The sequence below is a fragment of the Apus apus genome, chromosome 3 (assembly GCF_020740795.1).
Source record: "Apus apus isolate bApuApu2 chromosome 3, bApuApu2.pri.cur, whole genome shotgun sequence".
In the NCBI taxonomy this organism is placed as follows: Eukaryota; Metazoa; Chordata; class Aves; order Apodiformes; family Apodidae; genus Apus; species Apus apus.
The window spans coordinates 53,598,316-53,615,754 of NC_067284.1; the positions used below are offsets into that span (position 1 = coordinate 53,598,316).

Here is a 17,439-nt window from a genome sequence, read left to right on the forward strand (position 1 = left end):
ACCCCTTGTGATGGGCACTTGGTTTGTCCCCAAATCTCTCAGGTGCTTCCAGAATAACTTCTTGTGAGGTTATGATGTGCAGCCTTTGAAAGCCCCTTGGAATTGCTTGTGTTTCAGGGACATGGTGGGGTCCTGATGATGTGAGCTGAAGTGGTGCCCATGTCCTTTCATTTGAGGTACCAGCTGGAGCTACACTTGTGGGTTTTTTTCCCATAAGTCTGTCCTAGTAGCAGAGGAATTTTGAGTGTCATTTTCCCTCTTCACTAATTTTATCACAAAAACCTTAAAACATTTTGTTCATGGGTTATTTGAGCTTCCCATGTTCTTCTAGCTCTTCAGAGACCTGATGCCCCAGTGCATCCACCCCCTATGGGCAGTGGCCTTGGGGTGCTGCTTGACTCACTGCACTCTCTTGGTCACTGTCCCCAACTGCATAAGGGAAAGAGTGTCTGGGATGATGGGTTGTTTGATCTGTATGTTGGTATTTGGAAACCTCAGGCCATTCCATTCTTGTTTCATGGGTCTCTTTCCTGAGGTAGCTTGAGCAGTCAAGCCCATCCACTATGGAGGTGGACTTCCATCCTGGGCAGAAACTCAGTGTTGGGACTGGATCAGTGCTGCCTAAATACTGCTCTCAAAAAAACCCACCCTGACGAGATTGTATGATGCTCACAAAAGGTTTTGTTTTGTTTTTGTTTTGTTACCATTGCAGTGACAGCTATATTGTGCGAGTCAAAGCTGTGGTTATGACCCGAGATGACTCTAGTGGGGGATGGTTGCCGCAAGAAGGAGGCGGTCTCAGTAGAGTTGGCGTCTGCAAGGTCACGTACCCGGAGGGCAATGGAAGAAGTGGATTTCTAATCCATGGTGAAAGGCAGAAAGACAAACTGGTAATAGAACCTAATTAAACTTTTGTCTGTTCTTATAATGAGAATTATCCCAAATCTATTGCTATTGTGTTCTTGTGCAAGATTTTTTTTTTAAATTAAAAAAAAACAGGTATGTGCAGATAGCACCAGATTGGGCAAAACAAACCCATTCTCCTCTAGAACTGCCATCTTCTGCTGTCTAGGTTGTCATGCTGCCACCTGGAAGGAGCAGGTAAATTTTCGACATCCATGTGCAAAGATGTCCATTGATGATTGAAAAAGGGCCTGGGTTGTTTTTTGTTTGGATTTGTTGTTTTGTTGTTTTGGTTTTTTTTTTCCTAAGACCTAGCAGAGGTACCTGAGAAGTGAATCAAAGTGTAAAGAACCCGTGAAGCCAGTCACATTTCACTGAGTAATGCAGTGCAAGCCTTTAAAATGGCAATGAATTATTTATGCTGCGTGCCGTTCAGGGTTTGAAGGAGCCGAGTGAGAATACGAAGACAAGTTGTCTCTTATGAATTGACGCACTCAGTTTCTCCTGCTAGCTGTTTATCTGAAAAGGAGCTCTCTTCTTTCCCCACACAAATCAGATTTATAAAACCTTTTTCCTGTTTCCAGGGTCCGTTTTAGATGTTACAGTTTGTAATCTCCTTTCTCTATATTTGCTCCCGTGAAGAGACGGGCTAACTTTAAAATATGCTCCCTGCACAGGCTCTGTGAGTTCAATCTTTGGACAAAAAAAATACATTATTTGAGTCAGAAATTATCTCACTTTCAAAAAGACTGGTGTTTTAAAGCTGTTTGAAGTACAGTTTGTCTTTTGCAATACTATTTTGCTTTTTTTTGACACTATTTTGGAGCCATTCTTTTGGTTTCAGGGGATGGGGTAAGACATACAAGCCATTCCTCTTCTCCCTGAGCATCACCCTAGAGCTGTCTTTTGGCACAGCAAAGATTGAGATAAGATCCTGGCTGGGGGTGAGGGAGAAAAAAAGGTGAGGGTGAGTGTTGCAGCACCTCCTTAAATCTGCTGCTGACAGATAAAATTTCTGTTGAGCAAAATTCTTGAGGGAAGAGGTTCTCCCTCCACCCAAGCCCTCACTAGCTGTAACCTGTGCCATGTTGGATCTGAGTCCAAAATAGGCACTTACGGTAGGGAGAAAGGACCTTCCGAAAGCATAAGCAAAGATGAATGTGTGATGGTTATGAGAACAATTACAGTGTCTGGTGTTTATTAGTCATGGTTTGGTAGGGAAGGATGTTCCTCTACATGAGGCATGACTTGGCTTGCTTTTAGGTTGGGGCTGAGACTGTGCTGGCTCTGTCCTTGGGGTGGGAAAAGTGACTTTGCTCCTCTTTTGGGACTCGTGCCCTCCCAGGTGGTGCTTGAGTGCTTTGTGAAGAAGGACCTGGTGTACACAAAGGCGAACCCCACCTTCCACCACTGGAAAGTCGACAACAGAAAGTTTGGGCTAACTTTTCAGAGCCCTGCCGACGCTCGAGCCTTTGACAGAGGAGTGAGGAAAGCCATTGAGGACCTCATTGAAGGTAACGCAGGGGTGGCCACTTCCACCCTTGGAAAAACAGGGAAGGGGTTGAGTCATGGAGCTGGGAAAGAGGGATGGGTTTAAAATCGGGTTTTGGCCTTGGACATCTCTTGTGCACATGTCTTAAGTGTAGCTGGGCACTTGTCCTGTGCTGAGCAAGCTCCAGCTCTACTTTGAAGCACTGAGTTTTCTTATCCCTTAAGGAGAAGGGATTTCAGTCCAAGTGTTTTCTAATCCTGTCTGGCCTGGTCTAACCAGACTTTCCCCACTTATTTATCATCAAGTCTGTCATTACTGCTTTTTTTTGATAGGCTTGGGTTTCACACTAGTGATGGCCATTCAGACAATCCAGGCTCTTATTTATATGCAGCCAGATCTCATCTTGCAGAATCTTTGTTAAATCATAGTAGGAATTCCTGCCTGGAGTTGAATAAAACTTTGTTTTGTGTTTGTTTTTTTGCACTAATTAGTTTTGTCTGCATTCGCTTAGTTGGATGGATAGTTCTTTAAGACTTTGTGTTTGGGGTTGTTGGTTTTTTTTTTTTTTTTTAATTTTGTAAAAAATGTGTTTGAATTGCCTGTACTTTGAAGTTGTCATCATTTTTTCCTTTTCACATTTCATTGCAATCTTAATACCATTATAATTCAATAGTACTTTATATTAATGAAATTTGAGTCTTCATGGGGTTTTTGCTTGCTTTTTTTTTCTTTCTAACCATGCCACTTTATGTAGGGACTCGGTGGTCCAAAGCCTTTTTCCTTCTCACCCAATGTGACTGGTATATTTTTGTATACAGATGTTACTGTTTTTTGAGGATACTAGCTCAAATATATATACAGATGTGGATTCTTTTTGAGGACATTAGCTCCATAAGACAGCTTAACCTTCTGGATGCCCTGTCCTTGCTTTAACATGGAAATGTTAGATACTGGGAGAGAATTAATCCCCAAGGTCTCTTTCCTGGTAAATACCTTATGAGTTAGAAGAAGGATCTTCTCAACTATTAATTCATTTGCCTTTTCCTGTGCTATCGATGTGAAGAAGTTAGTTTTGCCTTCTGTTTCTCTTCTTCTTGCTTACTACAACTGGGAAGCATTTTGAGTCATAAAAGTGATGTTTTATGTGAGTAGCACAGGATTGTGCAGAGTTTCAAGGAGATGGTAACTCGGCTGTGTGGAGTGGTATTTTGGAGATGCTGGTACATGGCAACTCCTCTTTGGCTCTTTCTGATCCATTTTACAGTGGAGGTGTATAAAACCCGGTTCTGCTGTATCTTGAATACTTCAAAAATCAGCAAATCTATATTTATCCCATTAACAGCACAGGCTGATCCTCATGAATGTGTTCCTCCTTAACTTCCAAATAAGGCTTTCTGAATGAAAAACAATAACTGGCTCGTGCACACATCGTTCATATTTTGTTCATGGAGTTGATCAAATTTAGCGGGTAATATTAAGAACAGCAAACTGTGCATTTGAAACTTCACTTCATTAGATCACTGCTTTATTACTAATATTTAACCAATAGTTTGTTCCCTGTAGCATCAGAAGTGTAGAAGCTTTGTGCACAAGTACAGGAAACCTGTGCAGCTTGGTAGAGTGTCTAGCTTTTTTACTTTTAAAGCTAATGTAGCAAATGGAACAAATGTTTTCAATGTTACTTAGTGTTTTAAGTGGGCTTTCACACTTAACTGTGCACATCTTCGTGATGATGCAACTGAGAGCAGCCAAGGCTGGTGCAGATAGCATTATATAAAGCACATTATTTTTAAAAATTTCCAGAATGAATGTGGTACAAACTGTTCAACTATTTTAGTTAAGGGATGTGGTGTGGCCCTAATTCAATATGACAGTTGGCTTACATAAAAAAAAACAACAAAAAAATTTGACTTGGGGTTTCTTCCCCCACCAGACCATCTTGCTTCACCCACCCTCCTAGGCAGCCTCATGAGGGGTGAGGCTGGTCAGGAAGGGGATTCAGGACCCTCAGTCAGTGGTGGAGAGAGGGGTCACCCCCTTTTAACTACAACATAAACTGAATACCAAGTCCAGTGATGGCATGTGTCACCTTCCTCACAGCCCTTTTGCTCTAATCAGGCTGTCAAGTGATTATAGGGAGAGAGGATACTCATTGAGTGGGGACAGAGGGTGGAATAATGTCTTTTTAAACAATTGCCATGGAATTAATGAGAACTGTACCCTAGTATTTTGCTCTTGTCTGTGGTATTTATACATTTCAGCTCCTTTCATATACTTTACTTAGGTGGAGCAAAGGGGTTCTCTGAGAAATAGCTGATAACAGAGAAGACATTTTCAATATATGACAACTTCCAAAATTAGAAGAAGAAAAAAACCCCAATCTAGCTCTTAGTTGTCAAAATGCAGTTTATTTTTTTTTTTAAATAAAAAGTCCTTTTTCCCTCAGATTTAGGGAATATGTGAAGAATAATTAATATATAGTTTCTTGACAGCTGAGCATCTAGTCTTAAGCACTGATCCGTACGTAGTTTTACCATTCTTCAGAAGTTAAAATCTTCTGTAATTGGAAATGTTAACTGCTATTTTTGACATAGTTAATTAGCATTGGCAGCCATACAGTTGCATGTCAAGAAACACTTTCTGATTTTACCTTTTCAACCCAGCTCCCAGGAGATGGCTTTTTCTTCCTTAATTTGAGGCACTCTTTTACACATCTCCAACATACAAAGTTCTGAGAACCCAAATGTTTACCAGCCTAATAAAAACAAAAAAAAGTTGTATGGAACGTCTTGTGTTTAAAAAGCTGTGTTTTTTGTTGTTTTTTTTGTTTCTAGGGTCTACGACTTCCTCATCAACGCTTCACAACGAGGCTGAGGTCGGTGATGATGATGTCTTCACAGTAAGTATATGTCACCCAAAGTCATTCTCCTTTATGGTCCAGTTTACATTGTCGAGTTGGAAAGGATTTTTCTTTTTATGCCCTGGGGTTGGCTCCCAGCTGCCAGCCGGTTTGGCCAGTGGGTGTGTTTTATTTGATGGAATTAAATTCTCTGCAGACTGTAAAGCCTTGGCTTCCTGTTGGCTTCCTGTAGCCACGTGAAAAGCATGACAGAGCAGATGTTATCGGGGCTAGAAGTGAGGGAAATAATCGCCCTCAAATTTCTTAGGCTTAGTCTGAATTGTGCACACACCTGTTAATACATCTCTCTCCATCCCTGAGAAGCTTCCCACAAATTCAAGTAGGGGGCTGCTGCTCTTATTTATACTTAAATAAGATTTTGAATTGCAGTTGTTAACAAAAGCCAACTTTAAAGGTGTTTCACTTATGCATGAAATGTAGAAAGTTCAAACAAGTTGTTTTTCAGCTGGAGGAAGGCACAGTAGCATGCCATCTACCTAACCAGCGGTGACTTAAATAGGAGTGAGTTGCTTGTATTTCATTTGTGGTAATGTCTAAAGTGTATTGTGGAGCCTTCCTGAAACAGAAGAAGCTACTGTCCCTGCTACACTTGCACACTTTAAAAGGAAAAAAAATAAATAAAGTCAGATGAAATTGTAATCCGATCTTGGATATTCCATGGGCTGAAAAGCAGATGCTTAAAAAGAATACTTTCTCTTATTAAAAATTTATTTGCTCATCTCTGATCACAACACCCCCCCACACACATGTATGTGTGTTAGTTATATTATAAATTCCCTCTTGTCCCATGGCCCAGGTGGGGACTGGATGGCAGGAGGGTGGTAGGTGGGACATCCTCAGCACAGTAGCAGCAATCTGAATTATAGTTATCTTTGGGATACTTCCCTGCATCTTTAGGGTGAACGAGGAAAAGCTGAGGAGAGGCATCAAGCTGTTTGAAAAAGGGCAGTGGGAAGCACCCAATGCCAAAATGTGTTTTTGAGGGTGATGTTTCATGGGTAAGGGACCAGGGCAGGCTCCCTGCTGCATTTTGTCTGGATCCTCCCAGCAGCTGGCATGTTGTCCGCATCTGTCCTTTTGTCACTGCTCGGGAGACAAACAACAGCAGGCAGGGTTAAAAGGTGACTTCCTGCACTCCGCAGCAAAACTATCATTAGCAGCTGCTTCCCAACTACCTGCCAGAAGTGATTTATAGGCATTGGGATGGGACAGACCCAGGGGAGGCACTGCTGGAGCCAGAGCAGTTTACCAATTTGTGCTATTTTGTCCCCAGATTCGCTGGGTGAGCTTTGCTCTGCTGGGGCTGGATGTCACGGTGGACTTGGGTGCAGCTCTTCTCTGCTTGTTGGAAAGGGGACAACTGTCAAAATACGACTTGGGCAAACCTGTGCCAGCTCTTGCTGAGTTAGATGAAGAAATACTGTTAGAGCAGTGAAAAGTAGTCTGTGGAAATAGGAAGGGATTATTTTAGCTAAAATACAACCAGCTGATGTTCAGGGACCTGAGAGTGCTCCTGAATTTCTCTACAAGTTCAGTCTTGTGGTTGAGTGCTGATTTTTAAACTTGTAGGGTGCTTTTTGCCAGAGGAAGAAGCTGTTGCCTTTTTAAGTAGGTGTTGCTTTACATTAGGAAAGTTGGATGGATGGTGCTCCAGCTGCATAAAAATCACTCCTACTCCTGCATTCAAAGTGAAGAGCCAAAACTTCCATTTTCCCCCCTGCTTGACCCCTGGGGAAGTGACAGATAACCCCCTGCTGTGCAGGTATTTATGGGTAGGATGCTCAGTGGAGAAGGAGGAGCAAGCTACTCAATTAGCAAGGAGGGAAACCTCAGCTGCCATTGGTGCCTTGCTGGGATCCAGGGTGACTTCACACCTGGAGTTGTGCCCTGCCTGGCAGCAATGTCTGCATGTTGCATGATCTCCATGGTGGTGAGAGGACTACACCAATAGTAGGAGCTTGTGTAGTGCTGTTAGTCAACCTGTCATGTCAGGTTGTCGTGTTCCAAAAGCAAGGCTTTAGGAGCATCTTTTTCCTCAATACTACTTTGCTTTCTCTGGGTGAAGTCTCTCCTTTTACTGCAGTCCTAAGCTCTTTGAAGTTCTTGACTTCCCCATTTATCTGGGAATCCCAGTAGGTGATAGTGGAGAATGAAGTCTGCATAAGCCAGAAATAACAGACTGAAGTGTGGAGGGGTTTTAGACTGGAAGAAATTGATAGGGCTGTGATCTGTTTTATTTTTATCCTTCTGTTTCCTTCTTTTTTTGCACTTCTTTTTGACTTGTGGATTATGGTCCATTTGGTCATCCTTACATAAAAAAACTTCATTAAAACTTCCCTATAAACTCTTCCCTCCAGACACAGCAATACCTTTTTAGGGTTTGGGGTTGTTGGGGTTTTTTTGCTCTGTTTTAAAGAGAAATCACAGTTGTTCTTTTTTATTTCCTAGGGTGGTTATTAAAATCTTCACAGTCCTCCCCCTCTCCCACACATGCATGAATAAACTTAACTGTGTGCGGCAGAATTTTCAAAAGCATCTGCATGATTGAGTCATTTAATCAGTCATTTACCCGTCTCTGAAAATCCCAGCCGTCGCTGCTGCGCTGCTGCCTCAAATATTTGGCCCGAGGTCCTGTCCCTCCTTGAAGATGTTTCAATCTGTTCAACCACAGCAGTCCAGAATTTCACTTTTCTGCTGCTTTGCAGACGGCCACCCCAGCTTTATCTTGCACGTCAGCACTGATGTTTGCACCGTGTATTGTGTAATGGTACCAGCTATTTAATGGCCATGGCTTTAAAACAACCACCTCATTACATAAAAGCAGTGACCCTGATATGGCTGTTGGATATTGATTGACAAAGAGCTTTTTTTACCATCCTGGATCCTGTTAGCTTCAATATGGCTCTGTGGGATGATGACTTTGTGCATATTTTTGTGCTTCCAACTCGTACATCAGCCATTTTGTTTATTTGTCAGCCAGCATGCAACCCTTCCGGGCATCCTGCAAGTTATTTACATGGGGAAGAGAAGGTTTGCCCCAGCAGCAGAGCTCTCCCTCAGGCTATCATCTTGTGTGGCTTAATGGAGGATCATTTTCTTATACCAGAAGGTGGAGGGTTTTTTGATTTTAAAGGGGTAAATTATCTGCAGCTGTGGGTATGTGACCCTTTGCTTGGGGGAGTATTGTTGGTGTCTTTAGCCTTATATCCTCCCGTCACTGTAACTTGCAGTGCCAAGGCCATAGCTTGGGCGACAGTACCTTGCCCCATACCTACCATGTAGGCTCCCCGTCCATCATTCTGAAACATGGGTTGTATTTGTAAAAACAGGACTTTGCCATCTAATAATTTTCCTGTGGATTATACCTACAGCAACTAGATAAACTGATACAAACCCCTGCTCTGAAATCCATACCTAACAGGGAAGAAAGCAAAGGTGTATAGAAATAAATGTCACTGACTTGAGGGGAAAACACTTCTAAAATGAAATCTCCATTTAGAAGTTTTAACAATATGTAGTTGTGTTTCTTTAATTCCAGGTCCTCAGTAGAGCCTATAAATGTTTTCCATATGTTAGCAAATAAATTTCTCCTGTCTTGTACATTATAAATCGTCCTCTCAAGAGATGCAATCTGAGTAAGACTAGCCGTCCGTCCTGTCTCCATTGGGGGAAGCATTGTCTTTGCAAGGATCTGAGATTTTTCTGTTTGTCTTCATCCATCCAGCCTGAATCTTCAGCCTTCTTTAATTAACATTCATTTCAGAAATAATGTTTAATAAGGACTAAATATTTAAGTGCCTTAGCCACAGAATTTGCTGTATAATTGAGTTCTTGTGCAATTTTTTTTCCTTAATCTACACTTTTACTTTCAATTACAGATAATAATCCCACATGACCATGAAGTGAAAAATGTGAATTGATTCCAAGGAAGGAAAGGTCAATGTCTTCCAGAATCTGCAGAGTGCCTGAAATATGGTCTCTTTTAGCAACCTATCTGAAAAAGCAGAGGTGTCCATTCTGAAACCTTATGACCAATTCAGCTGAAACTGAAACATCACTTACGAGTTTTTCACATAAATCTTCAGCCTTGTGCCTGCTTTAGTGCTAAAGAAAGGGCACCCACTGGCAGGAGGAGCAACAGCTCCCACGTCAGTTCTAGTTTGTGAACCTAAAAATTACTGCAGTCTCCTGGGTTAACAGGAATGAAAGAGAGAAGGCAACAAAATCCAACCTTACTAAGTTTGATATGCATGTTACAATCATAGCTGTTTCATGTAGTCATTAACAATTTTTTTAAATCGGGGTTTTTTTCAAAATGAGATAAGCAGAATTTTGCAGGTAGAGCAGATACAATCTAGAGGTGCGTGGCTTAGCTGCAGGGTGGTGTTTCAAATCACCTAGACTCGATCCATCTCTTGCAGACTCCTAGCAAAAAAAACCCACAAAACTGTTTGTCTTGGTTTCTCAACTACAAGACAGGGAAAATATTCTGCTTCACCAAGGTCATGTGGACAGATTTTGCTGCCACCACTTTTCTTCTCTGTACAGTGTCAGGGTGCTGGGATTCACAATGGGCTTCCAGCAAAAATCTTCAAACCCATGTATTCACCACAAAGTTGTGTGTTTGGAGTGATCTGTGCTCCATGTGCTTTTTCTCAGCATGAACTTGTACTCGTGTGCTCAGGTATGTTCAAGTTAGGAAGTCTGTTGTGTGGCTTGGACACTGCTGACAATCATTTAAAAGACAGACAATTATCCATTCTCCACTGTAGTACAGTGTAGGTTGTGGCAGATGTTAACGTTATGGTTTTCCTTGCATGTCTTCTAGTTCCTTAATTAAAAAAAAAAAAAAATTCTCCCTGCTGCCTTTCCATGAAACCTTTTCCCTTACTTTCATCTCCCATGTGGGCCTCAAGCACATTACAGCCTCACTATTAAAATGTATAAGATTTATGTTAGTTAGATAAACACTAAATCTAATTTTTCTTGCTGGCTTGGTCATTTCACATTCAGATGGTTCTTTTAAAGAACACTGCAGCTCTTTTTCTTTAAAGTAGTTGTGTAGAAACCCAGTCCAATTACTTTGGAATATGTTTGCAAGTTCCATGTGATGCTGGAGCATCTCTCATCCCACCCTTCTATGGAAAACAATGTTCCTGAAAGTAGAGAAGCATTGACTGGCAGGATTTTATTTCATGAGTTGCATTCAGGGAATGAGGAGCAGCAAGAGTCTGCAATTTCCTTTTTCTTAAGGCTAAGATAAAGTAACAGAAAGAAAAAGAAAGTCTGTTGGAAGAGCAGAGCTCTGTACAGGGGTTGTAGGGTGCGGTGCTTAGATTGTCGCTGTGAGCAAATCCACCTTGTTTGCTCTGTAAGGTTGAGCAAAGCAATTAGGGGATTGTCACAGTGAAAGGACTAGATGGCCTTACCTATGTTACTCTTCCTGCTCAGCAGCCACAGCTGTGCTGTGCATGTATGGCTGAAAGATTCTTTGCTGCTAGCCACATCCTCTGATGTCTGAATTTTGGGCTTGCATTGTAAATCACAGCTATTCTAATTCAGATTTTAAGGGGGGGGGGGAAAGTGCTTGCCAAGAAGAGTAAAATTCACAGGCAGAAACCAGCAGGCTTGAATCCCTCCCTCAAAAAAAAAAAAGAAAAAAAAAAATCCTTTCCTGGCTTTGAGTGATGACCGGGACTAAGATTTATTTATGGTTTTTTTTATGGTTGGGTTTCTCAAGTTATAAACAGTGCTCTGGGCATCCCTGTCCGACACTTGAACGCTCAGCGCAACACCAACTTAGCAGTTGCTCATCATGTCTGGACATGGCTTTCACTCCTCACACTTCAGTGCTGTGAAATCTGCCTTGATTTTTTCCAGCAGACTGACTACTAAGGAAGGCCGAGAGTCTGAAGTCATTGGTTTATCTGAGGTTTAATTGTTCTTTTAATTCCTCCCATTAATACCAGAGTATTTTAGCTTCTTGGTGGAATTCTTCCTGCTTTTATGCCAGGAGTCAGGAGGTAGGAGAGATGCCACTGAAATAGTGAAAAGGTCCTGAATATCCAGCTATTTTAAGGCTAGCTTATTTTTATTCCTTTTCTCCTGCCTTTCTTCAGATCAGCTTTGCCCACAACAAATTTCGTGTCACTCAATGGGAATGGAAAATGATGCTCTAAGAGATTTTTCAGTTGGGAACATCAAGTGGAAAGTTTTTCTCTGGCTGTCAGGTTTTGTACAGTGTTATGTTTCTCTCTTTCCTCCAGGACCTCCCATTTCTTTTAAGTGATGCTGGAAATCAGCCCATTTATTTTCTTACTCTTTCTACCAGTACAAGCTTTACTCACTGATAGTTAATAATGATTGTTGCTGAGATGGAGGTCTCACTGCTGTGATCTGGGGTGGCAGCTGCTCTTCTCTTTAAGTCTTTCAAAAGGGACAATTACTACCTACTTCAGCCTGTAGATTGTCCTTGTTCCTCGCGGTCTGTTGTTGGACAGAAGATTATACAAAAATGGCTGTGGTGTGGAGATACGCAGTACCTAAAATCTGTTCATTCTCATGTATGTAAAAGATCTGTGAGATGTATATCGAGTGAAGCTAAGGGGAACTGATAGGAGACAGAACTGTGGGGGACATTTTAAGCTTTATTTGCTTTCTTTAAAAGAAAAGAGGGAGAAGCAGAGGCCTTACACAGTTTATGTATTGCTCTGTTGTGTTTATCATACTAGTTTTTTGCTTTCAGGTCAATCTTTGGTGGGCAAAGCAGGCTTTTCTTGCTGCAGATCAGGAATATGCCATTTAACACAATTCCCAAATGCCTTGAACTTCAGTTGCTTTGGCACTACTTCAGTCTAAGGCTTTAAAACAGTAAAACAATTATTTATTTTTTCCCCCTTTTTTAAACCAAACTATTAGTCTGGTTGTTTTAACACACACAGTCTTTGAACTCCAGAGTCCCTGGCAAGGAGGTGATCACCCGACCAGTACTGCTGTGCTTCCTGAGGTCTGGCAGTCACAGCTGTGCCAGAGGGCACACGTTGGAAATGCAGTCAGAAAATTCAGTCAGCGCAGGCACCCATGTGCACTTTGTGGAAAAGGCAGGAAAGAGTTTGGTGTCACTAAAACAGACCCAAAAGAAAGGCTGTGATTTTTATTTATATATATATATAATTTATATATATTTTTTATTATTATTTTTTTTCCCCCACATTATCTTAAGTATGGTAGGCATTCCTTTCCTGCAAGTATCAGTCCACTGAGAGCTTGGGGCATTTGGGGTGTCTGACGACAAGGTGAGGAGCATCTGTCATTCAGTAACAAATTATTAAGCAGAAAATACCTGTATTGCCAGCAGAATATCCAAGTCTTGTTGTCATGTAGTTTTTATGTAGCTAATTATAGCGTGACTTGGATGTGTAGAGCTACTGTCACCGTTTGACTCAGGATCAACAGTTAAACCAGTGACAATAATGCTCTGATCCCCTCCCACCCAGCTAGGGAAGGAGAGAGAAAAATAGGAGAGAGACTTTCCAGATTGAAAACTAAACTAGACAGCTTTAATTAAATACTAATGATAAAAGAAATATGTACAAATATATACAAATGTGTTCACGAATGTGCAAAACCCCTGTTGCCTCCCTCCACCCCCAGCAACTCCCACAGCATCTCCTGAGTTGTGAGCAGTTCTGAAATGTCCTGGAGCTGCCAGAGAGAGCGGCAGAGCAGCCAGGAGCTGAGGGGAGAGTTACGAGGGTCAGGGATGCATGAGCCTGGGGATCAATGGTGATGGAGAGATGGAGTCCTCCCCTGGATGCTGGCCATGGTTGGAAGAGAAGGGAAGAAGAAGCAGGAAGGAAGGGGCTTGACTTACGTGATGCCTGACCTTACACTGAGTCTTACGTGTATATATATGTATGTAGTATGTCTGGCTGACTTGGCTGTCCATCTAGTCTGCTCCTCCCTAGAGGAGGGTTGCAGATACAACTTTTCTACTACTTTACTGTCCTAAGCAGAGCAGAGTGTCCTTGATGTCTCAGCGGTATCTATAAACATCCCAGTGTTACCAGTCCACTAGCTGGAAAACTTGTGTGCTTAAGAGTTCACTGAAGGAAAAAAAAAACAACAGACCAGTAAAAAGAAAATGGCTTCATCCTGGCTCAAACCAGGACAGCTACCTTGCTGAGGGTAAGCAGTTTCCCTTGTCACGCTTCTTCCTCTCAAAACTGTTTTTGTTGTGTATTTTCTGGCTCTGCACTGTTCCAACATACAAACACGGTTGGTCCTGAGCTGGGACCTGCAGGAAACTGAAATACGATCTTCTGCCGTGATGGAAGTTTCCCTGTAGCTGTATCTTGCCAGAACTTCTCAGTATTGCACCAGTTAAGTATTGGGTTTTTCTCAGCTTGCCTCAGCAGTTCAAAGAAGATTTTTGTCTGGGTTTTGTATTTTTTTCTTTCTCTTTTTAACACCCATTTTCCCCTTTCCCTGTGCTTAAATTATGATCTGGTGGCATATTTTAGTGTGTCAGCTCTTACGGTTTTATACTGTTACTGAATTATTTGCTTAGATATAACTAGACTTGCATTCATTCAGGTAATCTTTTGACTCCCAAAAGCCAGTTTTCTTGGAATAAGCAGTCACCTGTGTCTTTGGGACAAGAAGGGCCGCTAGGAAACCTGCCTGTAGGATTCCTTGTCCTAAGGGGAATTGACTGGTGCCATCCTAGCTGTAGTTTCTAGCTGATGAGTTCATGATCTGTGTGTGTTGTAACACCATTTCACACTTGCAATCAGCTAGTTGCACGTCTGTTTTTTTTTTAATAAAAAAAAAAAGGTAATTTAGTTGTGTAGTGAGGTACTTAAACTCTGATGAGTTAAAGTGTGAAGCTGTTTATGAGCATGTTCCCTTTTAATTCATCTGGAGCTGAATGCTTTAGTGCATTTGTGTGCTTAAGGCACAAATGTGTCAGAAGCAAAACATAGGCAAGATAAAATTGCCTTTTCTTAATGTTTAGTAAAATGGAGGGGGAAGAGATTTTTCTTCCGTTTTTTACTTTTTTAAAAAGGATTATTTTTTAATGTGGATGAGCTTAGAACAGCTCTATGTCCAAATGGAGACCAATGAGGAGTGGTGTTCCTCAGTAGTTGTTACTGGGATAATCCCTGTTTATCGTCTTTGTCATTGACATGGTCAGTGGGATTGAGTGCACCCTCAGCAACTTTGCTGACAACACCAAGATGTGTGATGTGGTCAACCTGCTGGAGGGAAGAGAGAGCATCCAGAATGACCTTGATGGGCTTGAGAGGTGGACCCATGCTAACCTCATGAAGTTCAACAGGGCCAAGTGCAAGGTCCTGTACCTGGGTTGGGGTTGTTGGTTGGTAAGAAACTCAACATGAGCTGGCCATGTGTGCTTGCAGCCCAGCAAGCAAACCATATCCTGAGCTACATCAAAAGAGGCATGGCCAGCAGGTCAAGGCAGGTGATTCTTCCCCTCTGCTCTGTTGAGACTCCACCTGGAGTACTGTGTCCAGCTGTGGAGTCCCTAACATAAGGACGTGGAGCTGTTGAAGCAAATGCAGGGGAGAGCCACAAAGAGGATCAGAGGGCTGGAGCACCTCTGCTACAAAGACAGGGTGAGAGTGTTGGGGCTGTTCAGCCTGATGAAGAGAAGGCTCTGGGGGGTCTAGACCTTATAGCAGCCTTCAAGTACCTGAAGGGGGCCTACAGGAAAGCTGGGGAGGGAGTTTTTACAAGGGATTGTAGTGATAGGCCTAGGAGGAATGGCTTTAAACTGGAAGAGGGTAGATTCAGGGTAGACATTAGGAAGAAATTCTTTAGTGTAAGGGTGGTGAGACATGGGCACAGGTTGCCCAGGGAAGTTAGGGATTCCCCCTCCCTGAAAGTGTTCAATACCAGGTTGGATGGGGCTTAGGAGCAACCTGGTCTAGTTGAAGGTGTCCCTGTCCATGGCAGGGAGGTTGGAACTAGATGATCGGAGAATCGTAGAGTATTTTGGATCGGAAGGGACTTTAAAGATCATCTAGTTCTAACCTCCCCACCCCAGATCTTAAAAGTCGCTTCCGACCCAAACCATTCTATGATTTTAAGATGCCCCACAGGCGACAGCAGACACCCAGATAAAGGGGGGATGTAGGAGGGTCAGCATCCAGAAGTGGAGCCTGAATCGCTTGCTGCTGACAAAGCTATTCCTGGAACCCCTTGCTGAAGGTAGGCTTTGCTGTTCCTCCCCAAAAGCAGCCTTCACGGCCCTTGCTATTTCCCTTGCATAGCTCGGATCCCTCATCTTCAACCAGGAGGAGCATCTGCAAGTGTAGCACATCTTTTCTGCGTTTGCAGCATGGCAGTTTTGCCTACCTGGACTTGACCATGGAGCTTCGCAGGCTGGGTTTGTGGCCGCCTTCTTTTGGCCTCACTTTTGTTCAGCTGCAGTTCCCAATGCGTTTCTTCAGCATTATGTAAGGGGGACCTGATTTGAGGCAGGAGGCCCATGAAAAGCCATCTCAGTTCCCCCCCTGCCCCTTGCTTTTGCAGCCCAGCTGTGCCAAGAGTGGGGCTGGCATGGGGCAGCAGGAATGAGGTTGCAGGGGTTATCTCAGTGCTGTGTATGAGGCCACAGCTGCAGGATGCGGCTGGACTGGTGCATCCTCAGCGCTGCTGGGAGCCAGCAGAGTGGAGAGGGGCTCCTACAGTCCTCCTTTACCAGCACAGCTGAGCCAGCCCAGGCAAGTGAACCACAAACTAGCCTTATAAAAGAAAGTTAATACTTTCCTGATGGTTTAGAACCTCGGGGCAGCTTTCTGTAGGGCCAGAGAAGCAGAAGTGTTGGCTCAAAGGAAAGCGTATGAGTGATGAGCTAAGCAGGCTGCAAAAATCCTCCCCCACCACACTGGTAGTCATTGTGCTGCCTGAAATTCATTGCGTACCTGCTGGCTGTGGGTGCACAGCCTTCTGCAGGATAGCTTCACTGCATACCCTGACTGTGCTTGTGCCAGTGGTACCAGTAAGGGGGTTCTAATGCATTCATGGCTGAGCCTGGCTTTGTATTTCATGTTTTTTTCCTTCTTAATTTTGCTACTGCAAAATTAATCATTCAATTGAGACAAGAACCATAGAATCACAGAATATTATGAATGCACCTGTCTTTAGCTTGGAGTAAGTGACATTTGAATATTTACCAGCTCCCTACCTTTGAGAGTCTTAGCCTGTGGGATTCCTCCAAGTAGATCTTTGAGGAGTATAAATTTAGCCCTGTGGAACTCCAGGGTTGCAATCCTGCTTACTGCCCTGCTTCTTCCTTGTAAAATACTAAACTCTACCATGTAATGATTCCTGTTGCCAAGTCTGTCCCCAACCTTACGTCCCCACCCAGACCTTCTTTATTTGTTAATGCAAGGTCCAGCAGCGCATTGCTCCACCTGCATTAGGAAGTTATGATCAATGCACTGCAAGAGGCTTCTGGACTGAGTATGCCTACCTTTCCAACATATGTTGGTCTTTCCAACAAATGGGAGGGTGATTGAAGTCACACATGAACACTAAGGCATGTGATCTAGAAGCTACTTCCAGCTGTCTGTAGAAGGCCTCATCAGCATCTTCTTCCTGGTTTGATGATCTATAGTAGACACCCACAACAGTTTCACCCACATTTGAATGTCCCTTAATTCTTGCCCACAAGCTTTCAACATGTTCTTCCTCCCGCCCTGGATAGAGCTCAGTGCATAAAGAGCAACACCACCACCTCGCCTTGTTCTATCTTTCCTAAAGAGTACGTAGCTGTCCATGACAACATTCCAGTCTTGGGAGCTGTCCCATTATGTCTCAGTAAACTGCAATTATATCATAGCCCTGTGACCTAACACAGATCTCTTAACTCTTCCTGCTTATTTCCCACACTGCATGACTTGGTGTATAAGCATTTCAGAGGGAGCTGAGCACTCAGTTTTTGCTCTTGGGGGGTGGTAGGCCTTCTGATTCTAAAAAATGCCAGCACACTGCCCCACAAATGCTGAGCTGCTACCCTCAGGGGCCTCACTAGCATGTCCAGTTACATCCCCCTCCCCTTTCAAACCTAGTTTAAAGCCCTGTCAATCAGCACCAC

The 17,439-nt window shown here is 43.0% G+C and overlaps 1 protein-coding gene across 2 annotated transcripts in view; it reads left to right on the forward strand.

The window, feature by feature from the left end:
- Positions 1–17,439, forward strand: part of SPRED2 (sprouty related EVH1 domain containing 2) — a 70,933-nt gene that overhangs the window by 37,782 nt on the left and 15,712 nt on the right. For both annotated transcript variants that reach the window (XM_051613222.1, XM_051613223.1), the window contains exons 2-4: positions 713–890; positions 2,249–2,417; positions 5,230–5,294. In XM_051613222.1, the coding sequence (XP_051469182.1) occupies positions 713–890; positions 2,249–2,417; positions 5,230–5,294 (412 nt within the window). The remainder of the gene's footprint in view (positions 1–712; positions 891–2,248; positions 2,418–5,229; positions 5,295–17,439) is intronic.